Source organism: Siniperca chuatsi, linkage group LG5 (assembly GCF_020085105.1).
Source record: "Siniperca chuatsi isolate FFG_IHB_CAS linkage group LG5, ASM2008510v1, whole genome shotgun sequence".
NCBI lineage: Eukaryota > Metazoa > Chordata > Actinopteri > Centrarchiformes > Sinipercidae > Siniperca > Siniperca chuatsi.
Window position 1 is genome coordinate 16035163 of NC_058046.1, and position 25878 is coordinate 16061040.

The window sequence follows — 25878 nt, forward strand, 5'->3', positions numbered from 1 at the left end:
CCATAATTGACTGTACATTATTAACAAAACGTGCTACCAAGAACGCATTAATCAGTATTACTCTGCCTTAACCTCAGTAAGTGGCACAATAAGAGACATGCCCTCTCTAATCAGCTTCATTGTGTTATATCACCTCTGTTCTAACTATATAACAGAGAGTTCAAAGACCTCACACTACATGTTATTGCTGAAACCATCTTTAATCAGCGGCATTGGTCTTTGTTAGATCATGGAGGTCTACGTTGTAATGAAAACGCCAGCTAGCTCTGATAGCAGCCTAATTGGGAGATAATGAGCCAATAACATCAATGGCTAATGACACACCGAGTCTAAGTCACACCCCCCTCAGGCCACACAGAGGCTCATTCACCACTGATGGAGTGCATAGCTGGGAAGTCTGACAGAGCTAGACCATGCTCTGTACAAACAAGCTGTCTTGATGGCTTCATTAGGCTAATGAAAGGCGGTGCTTGACGCTTAAAGATGGTTATAGTGGACTCTAGCTAAAGGGAACACATACAGTCTAATGGTATCCTTAAGATGAAAAATAGGTCATTTTATAACAGTAACAGTTCAGATCATTATAGCATTATGTATTACATCCACCTACTGGTACATTATCAAAAGAGAAATATTTTACTGCCTTTGAAAATAAAGCAGTGCTGAAAATTTTGGGCCATTGCTATACTTTGTTGATGTGAATATTAGGCCTATGTGTAGTTTGTTTGTTTGTGTGTCTGAGTATGAGCTGGGGGGCTGACAGCTTAAGCACTGTATGAGTGTGTGGGCGTGGGCACCAGTAAGTGGGTTGAAGGGGGCTGAACTTTTGTCAGGTCTCAACAATGAAATAGCTAACAGTAAACAAGCCTGATGATGCATAATCACATTAAGAGAGGCACCAAGCATGGAGGAACGACCCTGCTAATCCACACTGTGCTAGCTCTGTAACCTGCACATAATCCTAGAGAGAAGGAGCGAGGTTGAGAGGAAGAGAGAGGAGAAAAGGGGAGAGAAGGACCAATAGAGGCTTTGGAATTGAATTACTGTATGTACAAGCTTTAGGCCAATTAACCAGGTGTTTCAAATCTCTACCCTGTTGTAGCTTGCATTTATATGATAGGGTGATGGTATTTTGCATCTCCAGTATAGGGTTCAATGATGTAGGCAGTTTAATGAAGCAGAGAAGCACAATGACATGTGAGTGATGTATGGAATGTACATATTTCCATTGGTGTCTGGCCTACACACAGAAGCATGAGAAGATACTATATTCTTATTGTGGTCTGAGGACCTTATTGCAAATCGTCCCTAGTTTACACATAACAGTGGAGTTCATTATCATATTATTGTTATCATCTCCACTGGGAGTGACAAGGTTAAAGCCTAAATGCTAATTATTAACTGCACATTAACTGTACATACTCTGTAATCACATTATAAAACAGTTACCAACCCAGGTTGTACTCACTTACCGCAAAGCCAGGCCATGTAAAATGGCTTTGCTATGAATTACTTAAAATAGCAGAGTGATGAAAAAATGGCCTTAGGAAGTAAAAAACAACAACAATAGTTTTCCTTTAAAAGCTTATTTTGCAAAAGATATATGCAATGTTAAATGAGGAAAAATGAGTGTGTCTTACAGAGTATCATGTTGAACTTGCACTAATATCATAACTCTCTTCGCTTTACTTTCAAAACTTTGCTAAGCAAACTTTTTTCTGCCAACTCCGGTACAGCTGAGGGAAATTCATCATTGTCAGCCAGTGGATCAAAAATGGAGAGGGGGAGAAAATGACAGATACAGCAAAAGTAAAGAAGGGGAAGGTGGGTGGAGATGATGTGAGGAGTGAGGATACAGAGAGAGTGGAGCCAGACACTGAGCAATGGTGGAAAGTGTTACCGTGTGTGTGTGTGTGTGTGTGTGTGTGTGTGTGTGTGTGTGTGTGGGTGGGTGGGTGGGTGTAGTAGGTGTGTGTGAATGAGAGAGAGAGAAACAGAGAGAAAGGTCCTTGAAGTAGACCCTGGGAGCCAGGGACCAGCTGGACTTTGAGTACTGCCTGCTGATTCTGCCTGCCCTCCCCATCCCTCAGTCCCTTACCTCCTTTCCACATAACCTCTCCTTTACTCTTTCTCTCTATCCTTGTTCTTGTCCTTCTTCTCCTTCTTTGTGAATTGCATGAAATTGCTTATCTAAAACCTCTTTTATAAAACAACTACATTTCTGGACCCCTCATCTCATGTAGATGACCAAGATGTTTCCACTGCAGCTACAGTAGAGCTTGAGGAAAATATCTGTCTAAAATATCAATAGCCAATGTCATATTTCTGTATCAGTTCCTCAAACTGGACAAGCAAAAGCTCAGTTCCTGACTATTATATTTATATATATTATATTTATATTATATTTTGTTGCAGAGCCCCAACAGTTGCAGCACACAAACAAGTAGCCTTCCTACATCATGATACACTGCAAACACAATACACACTGCCCTCAAGGGCCCAATCAATATATAGACATACCCAGTTGTTCAGTAACTACCTGAATATTGAGCTGTTGTAAGAAAAAAAATGTAAGAAATGACTGACTAAAGCAGACATAGATGTAGCAGGTGTAGGGAAGGAGGATACACCACAACATTTAAGTTGAACACTTAAACTCACAAGAAAACTCTACACTGAACATTAAATGATAGTATTTACCATGAGAGGGTATCTAAGGGAGGATTCTCCTTTAATTCTATTTCAGTCAAAAAAAATCCTTATATTTACAGTTGCATTTGGTTGTAACATTACTGCTCATTCCCCCTTTAGGGGTACACTAAACAGAACCAAAGAGCAAATATATGACATATGGAATAATCATAATTCTGCCTACTTGGAACAATTTTGACCTACTGGTATATTTTTCATTCCCCACTCCATCTCTAAATCATCCCCTCTGTTTATCCTACTGAAGAACATGCTCACAGCTGGCTTCTCTTCCAGGTCTAGCACAGATTAGCAGGTGAACTCTGAGCCATGACTGTAGTGGTTGTACACCCTGGGGAGGTCAAGAACTGTCATTGGTCCCTGTCCCATTGTTTAGCCTGCACAGACTCATGCAGCAAGGTGCAACTACACACACACACACACACACACACACACACAAAACACCTAACCCACTAAACACATCCAGCTAACACAGCTGGGTTTGACCTCTTTGTGGCAACAGCTAATGCGTTACAGCAGTCCTCTGGCCTATGGCCCCAATTTGCTATGCCTAAACACACTGTATAGTAGATACTGTACTATTGCCATACAGTGACGTTGTTCATACACTCCACAACAGCAAAGAAATTCTAAACTCTTTTTTTAAATAATCATCCCCACAAAAGTGATGCACAGTAAGATGTTGCTTGGCTGTGGGCTTGATAGGACTCAGTCACAAACACAGGAATCCTCTACAGCTAAGTGATTTTGATATATACAACCGATGTGATTAACAAAATTGCATAATGAAGGATGACAGATAAATGGCGTGTTTACAAACTGGTCTTGTCCACCCACAGTAAGCAGGGTGTAATCTAATCATAACTGTTTGAGAAGTTTGCCTCACAGGCAATGTAGCAGTGGTTTCTATTCATCAACCCATCCTTACCCTATCTACCTTACTAAAAGAAGGAAGATTAATAAGGCTTTGATTTGTTGCACTGCCAACTCACAAGTTGCAATACGTTTGATATTAAGCCATGTAAAGATCACAATAAATCACAAGAATTGTGCATAATTTAATTATTAACTACAACTACACATATAAATAATATATCTATGAGAAGCCAACATAGGCTGTGATTCAAAACTGTTATTTACTTGCACTTTATGTGAATAATAATTAATATTCTTCAAAAATGTGAATTTAAAAATCAAAAATGTTAAAAATAAAATCTATGAGATAAAATATATCTACGTAATTTCAGGTCCCATCCATTTTTACTGTCCATTTGTGTTTTCTGCACAAATGAATAGCATCAAACAATAGAGTTGGTTAACATTAAAGAATACTGATAGTCCAGAAATGGCTTATTGGCTTTAATTGCACATGAGATACATTTAAGATCACAGTAGCTTCAAATACTTGAAGTGTTTTACCCACAATAAATGTTTTGCATGGAATCCCTGGTTTGTAGAACTACATGTATCAGTTTAATTATTGAACTTTGTGTCTGTGTCAGTCATAGATCAACATTTAGCTTGTCTTGCTTTCTAAAGCATCATGCATGTCAGGGAGAGTGCAGAGTTAGAAAGACAGTGAGATGTAGGTATACTCCTCAATGAGTCAATTTCAAATGTTCACATAACTGCTTTTGTATCATCAAACTCCAAACAACCACCCAAATCTATGACTAAAATGATGGAGACTGTATCTGGGGAAGAGACTACTGAACCCATTGCCAAATGTCTGAATTCAATACAAACCTGTTGTGTATATTTATAGGATTGTCTTTTCAAAAGAGTGTGAAATTCATGGAGTTGTATATATTTCAATTACATAATTTTATGATGGATACATCAGTCCAACATAGAATTAAAATAGACCTGTAGCAAGATTTTTTCTCTTGTGATTTTGTTTTCCACAAGTTGGTGAATAAGAGAACAATAGTACAAACAAAAATAAATAATAAAAATGTTTGTTTGTATGTTAAAGTAAAAAAACAGGTGAAAAGTGTCACTCTCTGTGAAATAAGGAGCACAATACTATGAGAAGAAGGAGAAAAAAGCAGAGAACGAAGAGAAGAAAACAGGGTCTTGAATAAAAGCCAATCATTTCAAGGGCCTGAACTTGGCCACTGAATTCTTTGAAAAATGTTCTCATACACACAGGGAAGAGAAAAGAGTGCTGGTAATAAAAAGAGGAGGGGAGGTAAAGAAATAGACTGAGAGGTGAGGAGAAATTAAATTGATGAAGCAATGAATGTGAAGTTATGAGAAAAAAAATGGTGGGTGGAGTTATAGCCTCCACACCCAACTGACCTGCTTCCAAATAATCAGCAAGAAAAAAAAAAGATTAAGTCCCTGAGAACAAGAGCAGTTTTCACACTCTAGCACACAAAGAGAAGGACCGGCTCAGAGATGAGAGGGTTGGCCGCATTGTACTGTCCCACTTAAATCTTACTTTCAATTCACTAAATGTGTTATTTGACTTGGCAAAGGAGCTGGTATGTCCCATGGAGCAGCAGGGAGTCTTACCAGGACTTTGCCAAGTTTGCTGCAGCCCTGCTGAACAGCCTTCGCCTTGGCTAGCTAGTGACCTTAGACTTAGTGGGTGGTTCGGCTCAGTGGTGAAGAAAGAAGGGGGGGTGAGCTTGGAGAAAAGAAAAAATAAAGAATAAGCATAACCTCTAGTGGTTGAAGTTCAGCTTTTAATTTTAAAACTCTCCTTGTGAGCCCTTACACCACACGGAGGAGGAAAAATAGAAAAGGAAAAAAGGTTTAAAGGAAAAAAGAAAGAACAAGATATAATTCCTAAAGTAGACTGAGAGGAAAGAGAGAAACTGCATCTAACACTCAGAAGTCCAAGCTACAGTAGTTAACACTGGCCTGGCCTGGCCTGCCCTGGCCCAGGGATCTGTCGGTATAATGTGACTAGCAGGAATGGAAAATATTTTTTGTTTGCTTTGTGAATGATGGAAATGAAGACCACGAGAACAACTTAGTAGTATATACTGTTATGTGAAACCAAAATAATGCAAAGTTATTAGAGAAGTGGAAAAATCCAATAAAACCTCTCAGTGATTGGCCTAAGACAGCAAACCTATTATTTCACTTTTCTAAGACAATAAATCAGTGGTTATTATGGGGACTTGTCAACTGAAATGACTTTCTAAACTCATAAGCTATATATTCAACACAAGCAATTAAAGTTGGATACAGCTGATCCCACATTTGGCTTTAAGATATGCAAACAAGAAACTGCTTTAGCTAAATGGCTTTACATTTTTGAGATATGTGCCAAACCCATTGAAAACATAATATATTACTTTCCATTTTGTATAGTGTGGCTTACAAAATTCTTGCATTCACTATTAGCCCAACTTTCATCATAGCTTTCCATTAAATGATGTGATCATGTGTTGTTTCATTTACAGCATAGTTCAGTATGAGGTCAGGAGTACATAAAAATACTCACTATAAGCCCTGCAATTAAACTTGATGTTCTATGTTAATGGCTCTGTTTGCGCACAGTGTTTGTCAAGGATTCATGCCACTATGTTTAAGAGGTCCAAATTCAGGGGAGGACAACTCAACAACAACCCTAAAAAGGAGTCATCTATGGTTGCCAACATGATAAACCTGTAGGGAGGAGCCCCAGACACCCGGCATCATGAAACACTCATCCACTAAAACAAGTCTTACAATCTTAAATTCATAGGAATTTGAAAGATGAGGCACCCCACACCATCCTCCCCATGGCCCACATTGGAGTGGGCCATGGGGAGGATGTTGTGAGGAGGACAGGAAGAGAGGATGAGGAATTATGCCAGGGTCTGAAGATTCATTTTGAGGTTGGATTTAGAGAAATGGTGTCTGGCAGTATGCACAGGGTCAAGCCCTGCAGACCTGGAGCTCAAGCAACCATCTTGGCAGTGACTCATTTGGTGCAGCAAGAGGGGGGGGGTTGCTTTACAAGATACATCAGTCTGCCGGGACCAACCATTTCCTCTTTCCCACTGTTGCACTAACGCAACTTTTATTTTTCTTTCGTACAGTTTATCTTTGATCAGAAATATATTGCTCAGTCGACGACCAGTGTAAACATCCACATAATTTGGAGCAGAAATCATTACTTCCTGTAGTTATATTTACTATTATGATGATGATACTCAGAAGGGAATTTGTAATCAAGGCATCAGATGGTGTACGCTCTCCCCCCACAAGGACAGAGAGCACCCTTCCCTTCCTTCTGAATATTTTTGGAATGTAAAGGATCAACCTTGGATTCAGTCATTTTCAATAAACAAGGGAATTCAAATAATCATTGTGACATATTTCACTCTCTCCCTCTGTTTCTTTGTCTTTCTTTCTCGCTCACACATATTACACACATACACAATTTCACTCCCCCTCTACAAGGCCTCCTACATGGGAAAAGTAGACGAGCCATGAAAGGTATACAGTGTTGATCCAGCCGATAAGCTGACCAATTTGGTTCATTTATCAAGGAAAACCTTTTCTCAAATGTGATCCCTGTGTGTGATGGAAAGCCTTCTGACAACTCTATCCCATCCACGTCTATGTGGTTCTTGGCGTGGTCGACTTGCAGAAACCCTAGCAGTGTTATTAAAGATCTTTAGTGGCCTACAACAGGACATTAGTTAAAACAAATATGTAAATCTGGGTAAGAGAGAGACTAGGGGGAGAGTCTGAATGATGTATGTATGCCAGATAAAACTATGTCTAGGAAGACAGATAAAACTGTCTTCATGCTGCAAAAACCAGTTATATGTGATAAATTAAGAAAACTAGTGGCTGATCAGAGAGACACAGAGACGGTAAATAAAGCCCATCTGGAATGGGTTTCTGTCTGTCTTCTGTACAAGCTGAAACCCAATACTCATATCAGATCTGAATGCAGTGCAGCGATAATAGCTGAATATTCATTTTGGTGCAAGCGGAAGACAAACATTCCCGTCCTTAATGACATCTCCTGGGAGGAAGTTCATTACACAAGGTTGTTACGCAACAAAACCCTGTCACTTTGAGAGGTCAGAGGAGGTTCATACTGCTAACATTAGCGCAAAACCCAATGGCAACTAGGTTAGTGACACTTCCTGCATGAAATAACAATTCTGAAAGAACTGGGATGCAAGTAACATCAGTTCTCCAGGTAGACATGATAAGACTTCACTATACTGGCCTACTTTAAACTTCAAAACAGCATCATGACAACACATTAAGACTTTATGTAGGTTCACGCAGAAAAGGTATATCAGTATGTCAATCACTCGAGCCAATTATTCACAATCAATAATTGATTAATGTCTTACGGTTTGGTTCAATACACGAAGATAGTCCACCGTATTAGGGTTTAAAGACGGAAACAAGAAAAATCTTTGTCTTAAGTGGTATTCAAAGCAATTTCAATTTTACGGGTCAGAAGCAAACATTGCTATAATGTTTTATTCTGAAAAAACTTGAAATTGGCTGTCTGTAGGTAATGCCCTTTCCTCTTCTTTTCAGACTAAATTCACAGCTTTTCTCAATGCCGATGCAACAAATTACATCACTTCCTGTATGCTAGAAGAAGAAGTGATGAAACAACTTTTCCCAGGAAATACTACTTTACAACAGCAAAAGTAAAGTGTTTCATGAACTGGCTTATTGTTGTTATCACTAATTGTGTGGTATCAATTACTAGCAGAGGCCATTAAAAATAAATGTCTAAATAAATGTGTGACAAACACACTGAAGATTGTTACTTTACAGAGAATTCGATCTGAGAAACTTTGTAAGTCATTAAAATAGCAATTAATAAAATAATCTGAGTAAATACTGTCATATATTTCAGGTGGTTGTGTTTTGTAGTGTTTATGTGTATATGCACACTGGACATGCAAATCTGTGTTTGTGCATGCTACTGGATTTCATGCAGAACACCTGTCAAAAACAGAGCTGATCAATATGGACGGAAAAAATGAGCAAAAAATTCTCATGCTTGTTGAAGCATCTCACACAGTAACAGGGATGTGTACTGTATGTATGTATTACTGATGGAAGGTGTATGTGTACTGTATCTGTGTGTGTGTGTGTGTGTGTGTCTGGGAAAACACTGTTGCTGTAGTTGCACACTGTTGTGTGCACTGATTGATGGTAGCTGCCCATGCAGGCCTACATTTGAGTGGATTGCAGTCATAGCACATGAGCAAACACAAGATGGAAGACTGTGGAACTCTCCACTACAAAGAATAGCAAGACTCTCTGCACCACATACACACACTAGAGAGAAACACAAGCTCACACACACACACACACACACACACACACACACACCACACCCACAGATCCACTTCCCCACCTCCAGTGCTTGAAGATCTACCTGCCAGCTGCTGCCAGTCGCAGGGAAAGATGGGCTTTGTTGGTTTTGTGAAGCCCACCGACAAGACCCCCCTGGAGACTGCAGGTCTCCAGCAGCACAAGCCTCAGCCTTATCCACTCCGCCGCACAGGCAATCTGTTTTCTATATTGCCAGCCTGTATCACTGTACTATGCACTATAGAACAGCAATTGAGCAGGAAATTAAGTTAGGGGATCGGTATTTGGCGGAGGAGAACGAGCTGGTGTGGTCTTCCCTCTCCACATACAAGGATCATTAAATATCACAAGAGTTTCTTGATAAATTTCCTCTTCTCCTCTCTCTGCTGTTCCCATCAACTCACTCCCCTCTTCATCCTCTCTTCTCAGTCTTTCTGTCTCTATTCTTTCTTCCTCTATTTCCCTCTCATCATCTGCCCGTTTCTGTCTCGTCTTGCTGTATTTGTAGAGTGTATGAAACAAAACATCCTAATGGATGTTTGAACAGCTTGAGATGTGTCAGCCTGGGAACTACCTCCCTGTGACAGGGAGCTCTGGCAGGGAATTGAGACCATTACAAGGGGAAAATAGGGGACGTATTTCCTTCTTTTCCTCTTTGTTTATTTCTTTTCCTCTCTCTGGGTCCTTCTCTGTAGTCCCCATTCCTTCTCTGTCTATTTTCTCTCATTATTTCTCTGTACATACAAACAGAGTCTAAGCTTTTTTTGGATTAGCAGATGTGGAAGATCCATTTTTTGCCTTGTTGTCTTTCCTCCTCTTCTTTCTCTCTGTCTACTTCTGCCTTTCTCCTATATGTCTTACCCTTAACTGTTTTCAATGAGTAACTGTGTGATTGTAAGACGTTGGTAAGTGAGTAAAGGAAAAGGAGAGGGGGGGAGCTAGGTCAGGACGTCACTATTCAAAACTGTAATACTTGACTTTCATTGGAGTAGTGGCAGTTCTGGTGAGACAAATGAACATCAGCGTGCACACACACACCAGTTTTTTTTTTTTTTTTTTTTTTTTTTTACTCCTGTGTGAATTCTTGGTTATATTTTCTAGCACAAAAGTGGACTTTTTGTTTCCTTTATTAACTTCTTAATCATGAACCTCATTATCAAAGAATAATTAACTTGTATTTCAAATTACTTTTAGGTTAATTTTGGGTATTCAAATGCCCCAGATCTCAACTTATTAATGAAATACATATTCATAGAAGACATTGATTTCATTGCCTCCTCTTCACACTTGTTGTTGATGTTTGAGTGGACTTCAGTGGACCGAAGCACATTTTGTGCTAAATACATTAATCGAATGTTAATGTTTAAATGCTAATACCAAATTACCTAAACATATTTAGATTTGAATTTCTTAATATTTATTGAACTTAAAATGTTTCTCCTCATGTAAAGATGTGACTCATAAGGACACCGTTATCTCCTATCAGTGACTGACATTTTGAGTTTCTTGCTCAGAACAATGTTTTTGCACAAACCTGAAGACAGACACTGGCTTTTCTGTATCCATCCAGAAAGAGAGCAGCAGACAGATAGAGAAACACATTCACAAGGACAAGGAGCTCTTACTGCTACAATCTAAGGACATTCAGTAGTGTTGAAAGCTAAATTAACAAGTGGTACAAGCACCATTACATTGGGCTCCTGATTGTGTAACAATGGATAGATATAGCAATAGACTATGAGACAGATAATCAAATAAATCAATATCTATAAATATGCGAACGAAAAGAAAAATATATATTGCTCTGTAGGTAGAATTATGACCCTCATTGGCCACATGGAACACACACACACAGCACTCAAGGCCTGTGCAGTGGTCAGGTTACTGGGAGGAAGTCAGAGAGATAAGGCGCCAAACAGGTCTAAATCCCTCCTGAAGCGGTCTTGATGGACAGACAGGCCACCATTAACAATGCGGTGGCTTGTGAGAGCAGCAGCTGATGGAAAGATACCCTGGCATTTGCTGTGTTAAGAAGTGGCCCTTAAAGATTTCACACTTCCAATTTCTTTGAATTATCTGCCATCTCCAGCCTGTCACTCAGCCTGACAATCTCAGATTCATGCTCACTGAGGCACCAGGCTGGTTATTGACAAAGCAATCCGCTGTGATACAGCAAAGCCTGATAAAACATTAGTCAAACAACACGACGTACAACTCTAGACTCACCTCACGCATGGATGGATGCTCATACTCTTCTTTTGCCCTTCTTCCCTTTAAATAAATTGTTATTCATGTCTAATAAAATACACTATATTGAGTATTGTTTTAGTGCAGAATAATGGTTTTGGTGTGACTTGAAACTTTGTGACAACATAGCAGAGAATCTCTGCTAAGTATCACCATTTGCTAGATTGTAGCGTACAGAGCAGAATGGATTTGTTAAGGTCCACCTAAGGCAGCGATGACAGCCAATGCTGTTATGACACTGAACAGACTGCTTATCAGATCTTTAATGGTTTGATTCGCTTGCTGCTCCAGACAGGCCATAATAGAAATATCACAACATCCCCATTACCCTCAGCATTCAGTACATAGTGCACAGCCTGTGCTTTCTATGAATTATTAAAAGCAGACAGATTACACTGCAAGGCTAGAAGTCTAGAGGCATGCTACAGATGCTGCTGAGCAAAACGGTAACATCAGAAGTGTGTTTTTGTTCTTTTTTTAGAGAAGGGGCTTTTTTTTTAAAGAGGTCTGCATCAGATTAGAGAGGGTGGCCGTTTGGATAGGCGTATGGCCACAAGGATAAGAAAAAGGAAATAGTGGGTGGGATTTGGACGTGTGTGTATGTCTGTACACATGTGAGTTTGTGTTTGTGTGTGTTGCAAAGGATGATGTGAAGGGCATAGTGTCAGGGCTTGTCTGACATGTGGCCTGGTGGGTTGGCTGGATGGTTGGTTTGCTGTCTAGATGGCTGGTTGGGTGCAGCCCAGCTCGAGCCTGGCAACTCTCTCTCTCTCTGTCTCGCTCTCTCCCTGGAGTGACAGGCTGAGACATTAAGACAGGCGTTTTAATTAACTGTGCCACTCTTCCACCTGCTGCCCTCAATATGCTCCGGCCCAGGCAAGCTGTCTTTCATACCACTGACTCTCTTGCTCTCTTTTTGCTCCATCTTTCCCATCATTTTTCTACTCTTTTCCATTCTTTCTCTCCTTTTCTTTCCAATTTTCAAATCTCACCCTCCATCACTCCGACTTGCTCTCCTTAACCTCTCGTTTTTATCCCTTGTGCATCTCTCCGCAGTTTGACCCTAATAAATGAAGACTCATACCAATAGATACAGCGATTCCAGGCTCATATGACAGAATTAGCCAATTTCTTTTTGAACTTAGAGAGAATTAATTTCTACATGTGTCCTGTTCAACTGACCCTCTAACTACCCCCCGCCCATCCCATACACACATACAGTGCACACACACACTCACGCTCTTCAAATCTATCTGGTAATTCACTTCTGCCCGACACTCATCAGGCTATTCATTAAGGCCTGATTGAAGACAGATATTTCTGTTCCCTCATGACAGAATGGAGCTAGGGATCAAACTGGGGACATTACAGGATTTAGAAGAGCAAATGCAACACACAGCAGCTTCACATGTGTGTCTGTACACTTGGAAATGTCTGAATGAATACATGCTCATAAATGTTTGTATTAATATGTGTAAATGTATGCCTAGCCGTTTAAGAATCTCATTTAGTGCTGTGACTCCTATAGTTTAATCCTATCATAAATTGAGAATTAATTCAAACAGAACGGAGAAACAAATGATCCACTTTTAGCACTCTACTTAAATTGTATTACACTTTTAATGGGGTTAATAATAGACGGCATTAGCAACACAGGAAAACGACTCTACGAAGTGTTGTATTAAAAGGATTAATGTCCTCCCTTCAGAATTAAAGCCAGGTCTTGGAGATACAGCTAAAACTAACAAATGGCCCAGCTCTGGCTCCATCATGGGGCCTCAGTCACAGCCATTCTACAGTAAGAAGACAGCAACTGGGGCCAATATATCAGCCAGGCAGACAAGGAGCATTCATCTGCTGTGTGGGGAGAAGTGACTTTGAAGTTCTCCATAGTTAGGTGAAAGAGCAGCCATGGCCTCAACCTCTGTGTTTATGTAGCCGCACCAGCCCTGGGAGAGCTCTAAATGAATGATGTGGATAGATGGACACCACAGCTAAAAGCACACACTCACACGTCTGTGTGAGGGCCAAGACACACACCAAGGATTTACGCAGACTTAATGTTGAGGTTGTGGACATGTCGGCGTGTACGAAACATGCAAGCATGTACTCTATGTCTGCATGTATTATAAACAGAAAAATGCATGTGACAGCAGGCAAACGGTACTGCTGGGTCTAGTGAATGTAGAAAATGGCTGTATTGGGCCGTGTTACACTCCTAGGTTTCAAACATTAGCAGAGACTAACCTGTTAGAAGCAGGCTATGCCAACATCCTCCAGCAATGTCTCTCACTGCCGAGCTTGGTAGCGTCACTTCCTCTGGGAACAGGATGTTCCCCTTTATGTTACCACATGCCCGTCCACAGCCCCACTGAAACAACCTGCCGTCACCTGCATGTCATCAATGAGTAAATGAGTAAAGTTTTCAATTTGAGCAAAAAAGTAATCGTGATTATTTCTGCAAATTAATACATATACTGTTTCAATGCCATTTGCAAAATCTCACTTCCAAAACAAATTTAGTACACAAATGTATCATCACATAATATGAAAGGTATATGATAATATCAACTGATAGAAGTTGTTTTGGACACTGTGCAGTTCCTCCATTAATTGCAAATCATCGCACGGGCCTCTAACCCCCTGCAGCTCATCTTGCATCTCTCTTGAGCACGACTCTAGGAGCATGTTGTCCTTGTTGTGCTGCTGCTGCATGGGGCCTCTGGTGATAAATTATGAATGCAACGCAAAAGCTGTAAAATTTGTTGTATCTTCCATTATCTTCATGTTAAAGGCCACAAAAGCTCTTCAGTGAAGTCAGCCATTAAGAAATGACAGGTATTGCTATCAGGCTTCTTTATAGCCTATTACCTGCAATGACAGCAGCTGCTGCTGCACCACTGTACAGCCTATCACATTATTTGCAGCTAAAGTCAGCTACTGTGTCATTTCGCCTCATTTTCTTGACAGTGCTATCATAAATCCATTGGGCTGCAGGGGAAACTGTCGACTACCTCGATTATCTTCATAGCCTGAATGAATTCTGAAATGTATGTAACAGGCAATGACTGTTATGGATCAGGAGCCAGGGCCATATTCTCACTAACTCTCTCTCTCTCTCCCTCCTTGTCTCTCTCTCAGGTGATGTGCTGATCGAGGGCTTGAGGGCTCTGATATTCGCATAAAACTGAGTAAAATGGGTGAACTTTGAAGCAGTGACAGCTCACGACTAGTGACGTCAGCTCCCTTCTTAAAGATATTGTCCAGCTGATTTGTGCTGGTGCTTTTTACTGAATATAAAATTTGGCATAATAGGTGAAGGGTCACTTCAGGATCCACTTCTTGTATGTTGGGGCATATTAAAGAAAGAGAGGTAACTGGTACAGGCATACCTACTGTAACTGGGGGACAATTACAAATTGCTGTATTTTTGAAGAATCATTTTCTACTTTATGCTAATATGTCACTTAAATGTTGTGTATCATAGCAGGCCTGCACAGTGCATTGCTGTACCTATCAGTGCAAGATTGTGGTTTGCCCCACAAGTGACCTTCGACACTTGGTCCACACACTCCACAAAGCGAGGGACGACCACATTTTCATTAGAACCACTGCCAATTTGTCCATATTCATTCTGCCTGTAGGGAGAAGAGTATAAACACATAATTAAAATCATCTTCATACTGTTTTATCACATCTTAAACTATATACAACAGCCTTTCATAGCGTGAAAATATTGCACATCTTTCCATTTCTATAGGGTAAAATAAATAATGAAATCAATTAAACTATTGCAGTGAGCAGTTTCCACTGGGGACTGTGGAACATATGCGTTTCCTCCCTTTTTCTATGAATCCTCTTTGTGACAATAACGAGACACAGCCCTATCAGAAGTGAAACACCTCACTAACTAATTAGACTCTCAGGCTGCAGTCTGACAAAATAAAAAGAGAAAAGTGCTTGAAGGAAGACTTGCTCTCCCGCAATTTGCATCTGCCACTTTTTACTGCATCTGTTCCAAGTGCCATTCAATGTTCTCTTCCTCCTTTTGTTGGAAAGTGTTGAGCCCCAACTATTTAAGCTCACCTCCTACCTACCCAGAGCTTTGTTCCTGCTCCTCTGCAGGCCAGTAATGAGCCAACCGCCACAAAACCACTAGGAAATTAATGACTCATTACGGACGGGGCCTAGACCACTCCACAGCCTCTCCTCCTCCCCCGCTCCACCTCACATGCCCGCATGTAATCCTCTCTCTCTCTCTCCCTCTTTCTCTCTCTTACTCTCATCCCTTCAGCCCATACAGAAAGACCCCAACACCTCCCTATCAATTAGAGCCTATTACAGGGCTCCCATGCTAGCACGGCAAAGAAAGAAGGCCTTCACAGCTCAAGAGTGTGTGCAGGAGAGATTGGGAGGGTTGAATGAGGTGCCTTAAGGTGCTCCTTTCACACCCTTGCCCTTATCCATTATGCCAGTCTGTAGAGCTCCCTAGGAGAAACGTGCAGCCCCAAAAAGACTTAGGGATGAAAATAAGTCAAGGGAGGGATTCTTGGTCACACCTTTTTACTTTTCCTTCTACTCCAGCGTCAAATTATATCATAACTAGTCCTTAAGCGAAGCAACATGGTCACTGTACTCTTTCTTTGAATGGAGTGTTAAAAAAAGATGGCGGGATCTGAATAATATGTAATAATCATACCATCTGTGTCTGTATTCATGGACAGACAGATCGAGACAGATATTATCAAGATAAAGCAAATGGTGGACAAGCACCTACACATGAAAATTCATGTGGTTATTGATTCCTTTTAGTTCTACTCCCTTTTACCCTCCATTGCATTCCCCCAGGTATTACCTTCTTATTCATGCGACTGAAAAAATACCGTTCTACATTGCCAGCATTTTAGAATATCTTTTCTTTTTTTCCCCTGATAGGATATGTATCAGCTTTTCATTCAAGCATGCTATGCTCATTGGCTTTTGAAGCTATGGTGCATTTCAAGGCAATCCCTCTGAGAGTGAATGGGTGAGATCACATGGGTTTGAGGTGGTTTAGAATGGCAAATCCTGCTGAAAGTGTCATTTCCAGTCGGAGACATCAATTTGGTGTGTGAAACAGGGCCCCAGGAGAGCCCAATAGCCTGGGAGATTCCTGACAAGAGCAAAGGGCCCGGGGATCAGCTCATACTCACCTGGATAAGACAGGAATATCACAAAGCGCTTCAAATACATGGAGCAAAGTGAGAGAGGAAGAAGAGAAGAGAAAACATGATAGACAACTCAGAAAAAAGTGCAAAGAGAATCTAAAGAGAGAGGACCGTTTTAATATCACTTCTGCGATATATGATGAGCTTTTGTACAGCATACAGTAAATTATAGTAATGCCAAAGACTCATTTGTTGGAACAAACAAATCATTATTTAGGCCAAAAAGTAAAATTCCAGATCAAGACACTTCCATCCACTACTGAAGCAAATCAGGTTAAAAGTGAGGCAACTGCTTGTCCTTTTGACTTTGATACTATTGTATACAGTAGTTGTTTGTATTAGTAAAAAATACACAAAACAGGAGTTGATCAATGACCTCCATCTGGGGAGGATTGTCAAAGCTCATAAGTATGGTTAATAGGGAGATATTAAAACACTGACATGTACAAATTAAAAATCTAAATCGTTGGCAGCACTATTTCTGGCTAAACACTTTGGTAACTGTAAAACAGTGTACATAGGCAGTGGTATTAACTCTAATATAATGCCTCAATTAGTTAAAGTGAGAGCAAAATGGCTGATAATTATTGCGCCAGCTCATTAGATTTGTTTTGACATTAAAACCACTTAAATCACTACACAGTCATATACACAAGCACAGATGCAAATACACACATGCAGATGTTAAGAGTTTATTCCCATCATAATGTGGCAGATACTGTACAGGTTGGGTTTTACTTGTTTAGATGAAAAACTAAACACTTCAAACTAGATTTAATAGGGTCTTACCATACATGAGCAATTTATAAATCTGTCTATGGATGGTACATTTAATGAACTGATACCGTACAAAAACAAATGGCAAAGGATGGTCATGCAGCGCATCATAGTACACCATAGGTTTAGTTAATTATGCACAATTGCGTGTATTTTAACAGTTTTTTTAACCTCACAAGGGTAGAATGCGGCCAACTTTGCACAAAAACCTCATGTAGTTTTGAGTCTTAAGGTCTCAGCATAAAAACCGATAATACAGAAGTTAATTACAAAGTAATAAGTAACTTTAGAAGACATAACCTGAGTAAAGCAAACAGGATAGCACTGTTGACTCTGAAAATATTATCTATGAAATGGTGAAGAGTACAAAAGCAAGGCAATTGTCTGCTGTACCTGCTATACATCTTGGCTAATAATGATACAGACTCCTAAGGAATAAAATCCTTGGGGCCAGCCATGAAAGTTTAAGATTCAATGCTATAAAATACAATGTGCCGTAAAATATTAATATGGGGTAAAATTATGCTGGTGGTAATATTTTAGATTGCTGCTGTCTGTAAAAGAGGCATATCTGTATTTATTTACAAGGAGGGGTAGTGGATGGGGGGCTTTGTTTGAAGCCACGTTTATGAATATCGACTCAGGCTCCTTGGTAAGTGGCTATAAATCTGTGAGAGGATCTTTGTAAAGTTCCCTTGGAGGACATAACTTCAGGTCTAACCACCTCCTTCCTTCACTTGACTTTTAAACATTTAGATGTAGCCCGGCCAACTGCATTTAGAGCAGCTTCTAAATTATGAAGGGTTCCATTTTGAGAGTCCAAGTGTTAACCAATCAAAGTTGATAAATTGTGGTAATAGATTTCTTTAGGATAGAAACATAGGTGTGTTGGGCCCTTGATCTGGAGTGTTTATGAGTTTGGGGAATACTGAAATGGATCTCTGCAAAACCTGCTATGTTCCAGATGTTGCCTTGGATGTGCTCAGCGGAAGATGTCCTTTAACCCCTGAGATCCACACAATACACCCACACTCCTTTAAATATGCTAACACCAGATACTATGCTACACTATTCATTATTTTTCCAAGTAGGCATTCAGCATTTAACTTTTGAGCCAGGTCTTTCGATGCTAGTCTCTTTGGGTAAGATGATGTGAACTACTTGAAGCAGAGAGCATGACCTGTGCTAATGAGAGGAGCATTACTTGTTGTATGATCAAAACGATCATGTATCACATAGCTCATACCACCTTAGGCTATCAAGACCAGCTGGAAGAGTTCTGTAGGTCCACACTGGATGAACCTCTTGTGGATGACTCATTCACACCTTTTTTTGTGCCAAATCTTTGACATGTTTATCTATTTATTTTGGTTCTAGGTTCTGAAGTTCAGATCACAGGGGTGATTGCATTAGTAATAGTGCTGCAGTTGGCTGACCGTGAGATGATGGACACATAGGTCTGTATCCCCTAGCTACGATGATCACATAGGAACCAGGCTTAAGAGAACTGATTTCTTTCCTGGTTGAGTTCAAAGTGCTCAATCAAAGTGTTTCACTGCTGAACTCTTGCCCCCCATTTTTGCATAATTAACTGACAAGTGCTGATAAGGTTGAGCCCTGAGATAACACTGATTTTGGTTTCTCTGCCTGGTGATGAACGCAGCAACAGTTGATGTCACCATGCACTAATAAATGGCTGGAAAGTTGCATTGATCCAACCATCTAATTCCAAGAAAATAGCTTCCTCCTGAGCCATTAAAGCCCCATTTCTACTCTCTTTTTTCCATTTGTTTCTCAGGGCTAATCCTCACAGACTCTTTGTTTATGTAGACCACAGCTATCTCTCCCTCGCCATTCTGAACCTGACGCTAGCTGACACTAGGTATCAGTTCACACCCTGAACACACAGAGAGAGGTGCTAAACAAGGACTTCAGGACATGTCACAGCACACTTAAAGGGCTTCACAGTGATACAGAAGGAGTGAACAGAGCATGTTCACTCCATAACACACATACGGCATACTGCACATGATGGACTCTGCTTTGTCTTGGCTTAAAAAAATAGTACATTAATTAATTATATGGTACAACTTAAAGGTCCATCATTCCTATAAAAAGATAGAAACACCACCTTTGCCTTTTACTCAAATAATAACTTTAGTAAAATGTTGTTTGTCAGTTTTCACGTTCCCTGATGTAGATTTTACGACATTATGTTTATGGTTTTGTATTTCAAATGTAATGCTCACAATCATAAGTCTCTCTCTTGCTACTCAAGAAGTAAATACTTCTTCTTCTGCGTTTTAAACCTCTTTTTTTCTGAGCGGCCATGTGTGCTTGCAGTTATGGTGGTTATAGTGTGCTTCTGAGATCTAATGCAATTAGGCTATGTTCAGTGCTTAATCAGTCTTGATTACCTGTTGAACGTTGCAAATAGGCAGCCTCCTGGCTCTTGGAGACAAGGTTGAGTTGCACTAATTAAAAGTGATGCAGAAGTGAGAGAGAAATAAACTAAACAAAATACATGATTATAAAATTGCAAAAACAAAAAAAAAAAAAAGAAAGTAGAATCTGTTCTCATACCCTAACAGACCCTCCCTGTGATCTATTTCTTTAGATTGTTGTTGATTATTCTTTCATTTCTTATCTGGTGTGACAAGCAATGATAAGCATTTGTCCAGTTTCCGTCTTCGGGATTCAAACTATACAAAAACACCCATTTCCCATTTCATAGATTTTCATACATACACCCTTAGCATTGTAGCCACCTGAACATACTGTAGTGGCTCTCTAGACATAAGGACCCATGGGAAGATGCTCAGCAATGCAAGTCTGTGACAACATGCGGCAATAAGAAAACTGTCTTCTGGGCAAATTTCATCTCAAGTGTTGAAAAGATTGCCCCATCTATAACTGCTTAAAAAGTGGTCCATGTACCCAAAGTTAGTGCAATCACACATTGTATGTTTTTTTCCCCCTCTCACTTCCTGTTTTGTGACTGAAAATCGTGCAGAGCCCACACCAGTTTAAGCCAGTATTTACAGTTACGATCTGGCTGTTGTTTTCCAAGGAGCAGAGCTGTGCTTTGCCTTTTAAAAAAAAAATTCATTTAGCTGTAAGGCAGAGTGTGATAAGACAGAACGAAGACTTCCCTCATAACGAGGCACATGCCAAGTCTGACATAATCCAATCTGGTCCATTTTCATCAGCCTTTGTCTTGTGTTTTTTGCTTCTCTTTTGGACTTTCCTTTGGTTCCAACGATGGCTCAAAAACCTGAAATGACACAATTCGGTCGCACTTGTATGGCGGTGAGGCTGCAATCCAAACGGCTTTTCTGCAGAGAAATCCTTGAAGACCCACACACATTTAAATCTGGCCCTGGGGGCAACAGGCTCTAAACCACTGTGATAAAAAACCATCCAGGCCAAAAGTAGAAATATATATTTTAAGGGAGGGCTTACCATGGCAACAAAAAGGCATGTCAAACTTGTGGAAAGGACGCATTTTGACTGAGGAGTAAACACAGACCAGTGTGCCCGTAGGAAAGCCTAGGAAAAGCTCTCCGCATATTAAAGGGCCCAGCCTCACAAATGTATACAGCAGAAAGAGAGACAATGGCAGTAATAACAGGCGAGGCGTCAGGGTGCGGAAAAGACGGTTAAACGGTCATTTGTGAGAAGAAACGTAACAGGGCTTAATACAGGCTGTGCCATAGGCAGGGTCTTGCAAGAAGAGACAAACAAAGTGTGTTATTGGGCATCAACAAGAAACATTTCTTCTGGTCCACTGGTCTGCAGTGAGTCAAAACATTAACCATTTACTAAGGAAGCTTATTTGCAATATCGACACCTGGTTCAAGAGAGACTCCAGATGTTTCTGTGTTTTGTCAGATAACAGATACAGTATCACACCAAAATATTAAGCTGCAAATGAGTCATTGTTACAGGACGTGAGAACTGGTAATAGGAACTTTCAGGAATAAATGGAGGCAAAAGCGACCATAAACAGGTATGATGGAACAACACCATAAAAGTACTGGATATTTTGTGAAACTATCCAACTGTCTACATGAAGAAATACTCTCTGGTAAATCTCCAACTCCTTTGCCTCAAATTAAAGACAGGGAGGAGAAATACAGCACCCCGCTGCGCTGTGCCATGCAGAGCCACCTTCATGGCGAATACGCCATGTGGATATTTTCAATCCTCAATAACATCTGATGACAGCAAAACAAATTCAAAAGAGAAGTGAAGGAAGTAAAAAAGAAAGAGTGGGATTCTCACAAATAAAAACCTTTTCTATATTCTCATTTTCTATTCACACTCATGCCATGAATGCTTACATTTCCAGTGTAAACACAATCAGTGCTGTGCAAGAATGATGAAAAGCAGTTACTTTTATTATAGGAGAAAATAACAAGCCCTCATGAAGGGATTGATTGTTTTCAAATCGTAGATCTTTGTAAGAGGAGTGTAAAGTAGAGCTAAGTCTCCATTATAGGACGCTGCTGCTACATTGCTTTTGATTTTCTGTCAACATCCTTCTTACCAACCAGGCACTGTATTTACTAAATGCATCAGGGCCAAGAAATGGATTGAATATATTGTTCATCTTCTGCAATCCAAATTGTGTCAACCAGTTGGAGGTACTGCAGGTCTTTTATTGTGTGTGTCTCGCTCTGCCAATGTTTATAGATACTGTAGGACTCTTCTGAATAGTTGACTGCACAATATGGGTGTAGTTACTGTAACAAAACTGAACATAAATTAACCGTGAACTGTGCAAGCAGGCATCTCACTCCTGCAAAGCTCTTTTTCTCTGATGTGAGGATTATACACTGAAAAAGGAGTCCGAACCAAGTGAAAACTGTATCCCAAACATGTCCCTACACAAATCAATGCCTGTTTAAAAAACATGCTTTTGTTTTTTCTATTTGTAAGTCATGTTTTACTGGTTTAACACCCAAACAGTGTTTTATGATGGTAATGATTGTTGAAATGTTTTCAACAAATTCAGTGCATAAAATACGACTTTGAAAAGTAGACAGGCATAGTGTATCATAATAATGTTTCTAATAAAATTTAAGGTGTTATTATATTGTAATGCCTTGTTCTGTGTTTTCTTGATATTGTACTGTATATTTACAAGAATGTATTAATTAAATTTTCAAACACAAGGCTAATTTTACAATCCTACAACAGAGTAGCCTAATAAAGTGGTGAAGATAAAAAAAAGGCACTACCACCGGGTTCATTGCGACTGTTTATCTCTGTTTACCTAAATCTATGTCTATCTATCTATATCCACACACATACAGTACATACAGATAGCTGTATGTAAGCACATACACACTGCCACATAAACACACAACTTGCATCCTTCTCTGGTGGCAGTATATATCTTTGGTCGCTAAGTTGCCCTACCCCACTGTCTATTATAAGTCAGTCATCTGCACCCTTCCCCTCTCCCTCAGAGTCATGGCCCCTCTGTCCCCTCTAAGTACCCCAATAAATTCAAATGTAATGCTCCTAAATGAGATCACTTACATGTGCCATTTCTCTTCAACCATATTTATCATCTAACACTTTGGCCTTCATTAACAAATGGCACTCAAGGGGGTGGTGGTGGGTGATTTCTCATCCCTGCCGCAAGAGAGAAAGAGAGAGAGAAGGCTGTCACCAAATGACACAAATTGAACTGGCTGGGGGTTAACGCTTCATGTTGTGACGTAAGTCTTAGTAAAAAGTCACTAAGTGTTTCATGAGGTCAACTAAATTACTGGCCAACACATCAGAATAGATACTGTAAGCCACAGTAACAAAGGCAAAGCCGCACCAGAACATTTTTCTGTCTTGATATTCAAATTATTTTGTTTGCACAACTTAAATATAACATCTAAACACTGTTACCATCACCCAGGAAGCCAAAGATTACTCATCTCTGTTCAACAAAACAGTTCAGAATCATAATTTCAACCTGGAGCAACACAGTATTACACAATCCCTCCTTCCCATCACTATCAGAGGCCACCCACTGTCCAATGAGCATCAGCCAACTAGTTTGGCATTTACTGCGATGGATTTAATTGGCTGTCGTCACCAGCATTGTGTGAGGCAGTGGGGTGCATTTGCATGGGACTACTCCTGAAATATTACATAATGTTCATCACTTAAGGTTAAGCCTACCTATTGTTAAATTTATAGTCCAACTATTCTTCTTGCTATGGCACTCACTCCTCATCTGCATCGGCAAAGAAAATGTTCAGTTTAGCTATTAATTATCACGACAATGGAAAGATGCACGAAGCAAGGGTAACCCCTTTTTTATTTCCTTTAATAAACATTTTAAAACAGCTTCATTATAATAATGTATTTTGATTAACGATGTTTACCACAGAGCTGGTAGTGAAAATTGCTTTCCCATAAATTAAACCAATAAAAGTTAGTTGATGAATTATTGCCTAAATGTAAAACGTTACAGTCTAATTCATTCACAGCAGCTCCACTCTGTACAGTATCTACAAAATCTACATATTCATAGAATAATAAACATAATTAATTAATGTGATTTACCAACAACTATTCTGAAAATATTTTGTTTTCTTTCATTTTCAAATATTCATTATTTCAATTATGATTAAATACAAATATAAAACACTACGATTCAGTGTTTCTGTAACTGCAATATCACGTTATGCAGTTATTGATTTTAGAAAATGTTAAAGAAAGTTTTGATGATATACTTCATGTTCAGATACAGCATGTGTTTTTAAGACCAATTCAATAGTGCAACTTTAAGTCTTGGCAAAAGTCCAGTTTCAGTTAATTTACAGTATACACATATATATACATATATATATATATATATATATATATATGTATCTAATTTACGTATGTAATATATGTATGCATGTAATATATACACACATACAGAAAATATGCATGCATTTATTTATAGTTAATTATAATTAACTAATGTATGATTCATTAAACTTTTTTGAATTGTTTTTATGTTTTATTTTATGTTTTGTTTTCCTTTTAGGATAGTTAGTTACATCATACAGTTTCTAACTGAATCTAATAAGTATCTTTATTCACGTTTTTCATTAAAAATTTAAATAAGATTTGTATTTAAAGATTTTGCATTTACTGTAATAAAGAATTATTAAAAAGTCAGCTGTACTGTATCTTCATCGAAGTCATAGGGAAGAAAGTGCATCAGTGCAACATCTTGCCAAAACAACATAAGGCCTTCTGAGTGGTTACACATGTGGATATTGGTTGATTATAAGAAACTACTTTTCAGAATATGCCATACTCACACAGCTTAGTCTGAGTATAAAAGAAAATGTTGATACATTGACATAAAACACATCAGGTAAAATCAAATATATACAATGCAATTTCACATGTGGAAATCAATTTGTACTCCTGACTACAGCTGACGTTTTGTTTTGTTTTTTATTCGAATTACATTAAAAGCACATAAATACATTTGTATCATAGCCACTTTCAGTTCTTCTTTGATAACTACTTGTTCATGCTGATTTCAAATAATGCTTTGCAAGTCTCTTGTATTTAACAGAGTAAAAGGCTGTGTACCCTCGAGGTAAATTTACCATCTCTCTTAAAAAAAAAAAAGGGGAGGCTTTGTGGGGCAAGTCTAACATTTTAACATCTCTGTGTTTCATCTAAATCACTGACAACAAAATAGCCTCTAGCATGATTCTCTCTCTCTCTCTCTCTCCCTCAAAGTTAACTATGACATCTGGCATGGGCTCTGAACACCATGACAACAGACACCATGACTATAGACAGCACGGCAGCATACAACTGTAGTGCAAGAAAACAGACAGTGAGAAAGAGAGGGGGAGACACACAGCTTGTTAATGGGGGAGAATGCAATGTAAAGAGATCAGTAATTACCAATACCAATTACCAATTATTATCAATAATTAATTATTATTTAAACAACTCCCAATAACAAGTGGATTATGTAGAGCCTAGCTATAGTGAGGACAAGCGTCACTTTGATATTTTTTTCAAGTTTCAAACTCTAGGAATCATTGTCTTGACACGAAACATATGTCGGTGATGGCAAATGTACAGTAAAATACATAATTTGTGCTAAGCTAATAACTGAGGACACACTCTTACTTTACAGTGAATATTTGTATGCATTATTCATTTAAGCATAAAGGATCCAGAGGAGATGGTACACGAGCCCCTCTGTGTGCCCTGGGGCTATTGTCATGGTGGGCATAATGGGAGGGGATTGTAGTGTAAATGTTGTCATCTGTATATCCTAATGCTGCAATTTAGGATGGAACTCTATGTGAATCATGACGAGAGGTCTGAAATTATGTGCAGATGAAGACAGGAGGAGAGAGATGACAGAGTGACAGAAAGAGAGAGAGAAAGGAGGGAGAGAGTCTTGTCTTTGGTGAAGTGAGGAACACTGTGGCAGGTAATACTCTGGACACTGCCACTCACTTTCCCAATCAGGCAGAAATTATAATTTTAATAGACATTCAATTAGATTCATTATTTTACATTTCTTCCCTGTGTCGGTCAAGACCCCTCTCCATTCAGATTTATCTCTGAAACACATTTTTGTTCAAGCAAAACGATGGATTGA

At 39.4% G+C, this 25878-nt stretch overlaps 1 protein-coding gene across 2 annotated transcripts in view; it reads right to left on the minus strand.

Moving 5' to 3' along the window:
* Positions 1 to 25878, minus strand: part of LOC122876393 (E3 ubiquitin-protein ligase HERC2-like) — a 292777-nt gene that overhangs the window by 173252 nt on the left and 93647 nt on the right. For both annotated transcript variants that reach the window (XR_006378068.1, XM_044196685.1), the window contains exons 6-7: positions 14770 to 14894; positions 13504 to 13647 (exon numbers count right to left, since the gene is read on the minus strand). Coding sequence is in view for 1 of the 2 variants with exons in the window: in XM_044196685.1 (XP_044052620.1) it covers positions 13504 to 13647; positions 14770 to 14894 (269 nt within the window). In the remaining variant the exon portion in view is untranslated. The remainder of the gene's footprint in view (positions 1 to 13503; positions 13648 to 14769; positions 14895 to 25878) is intronic.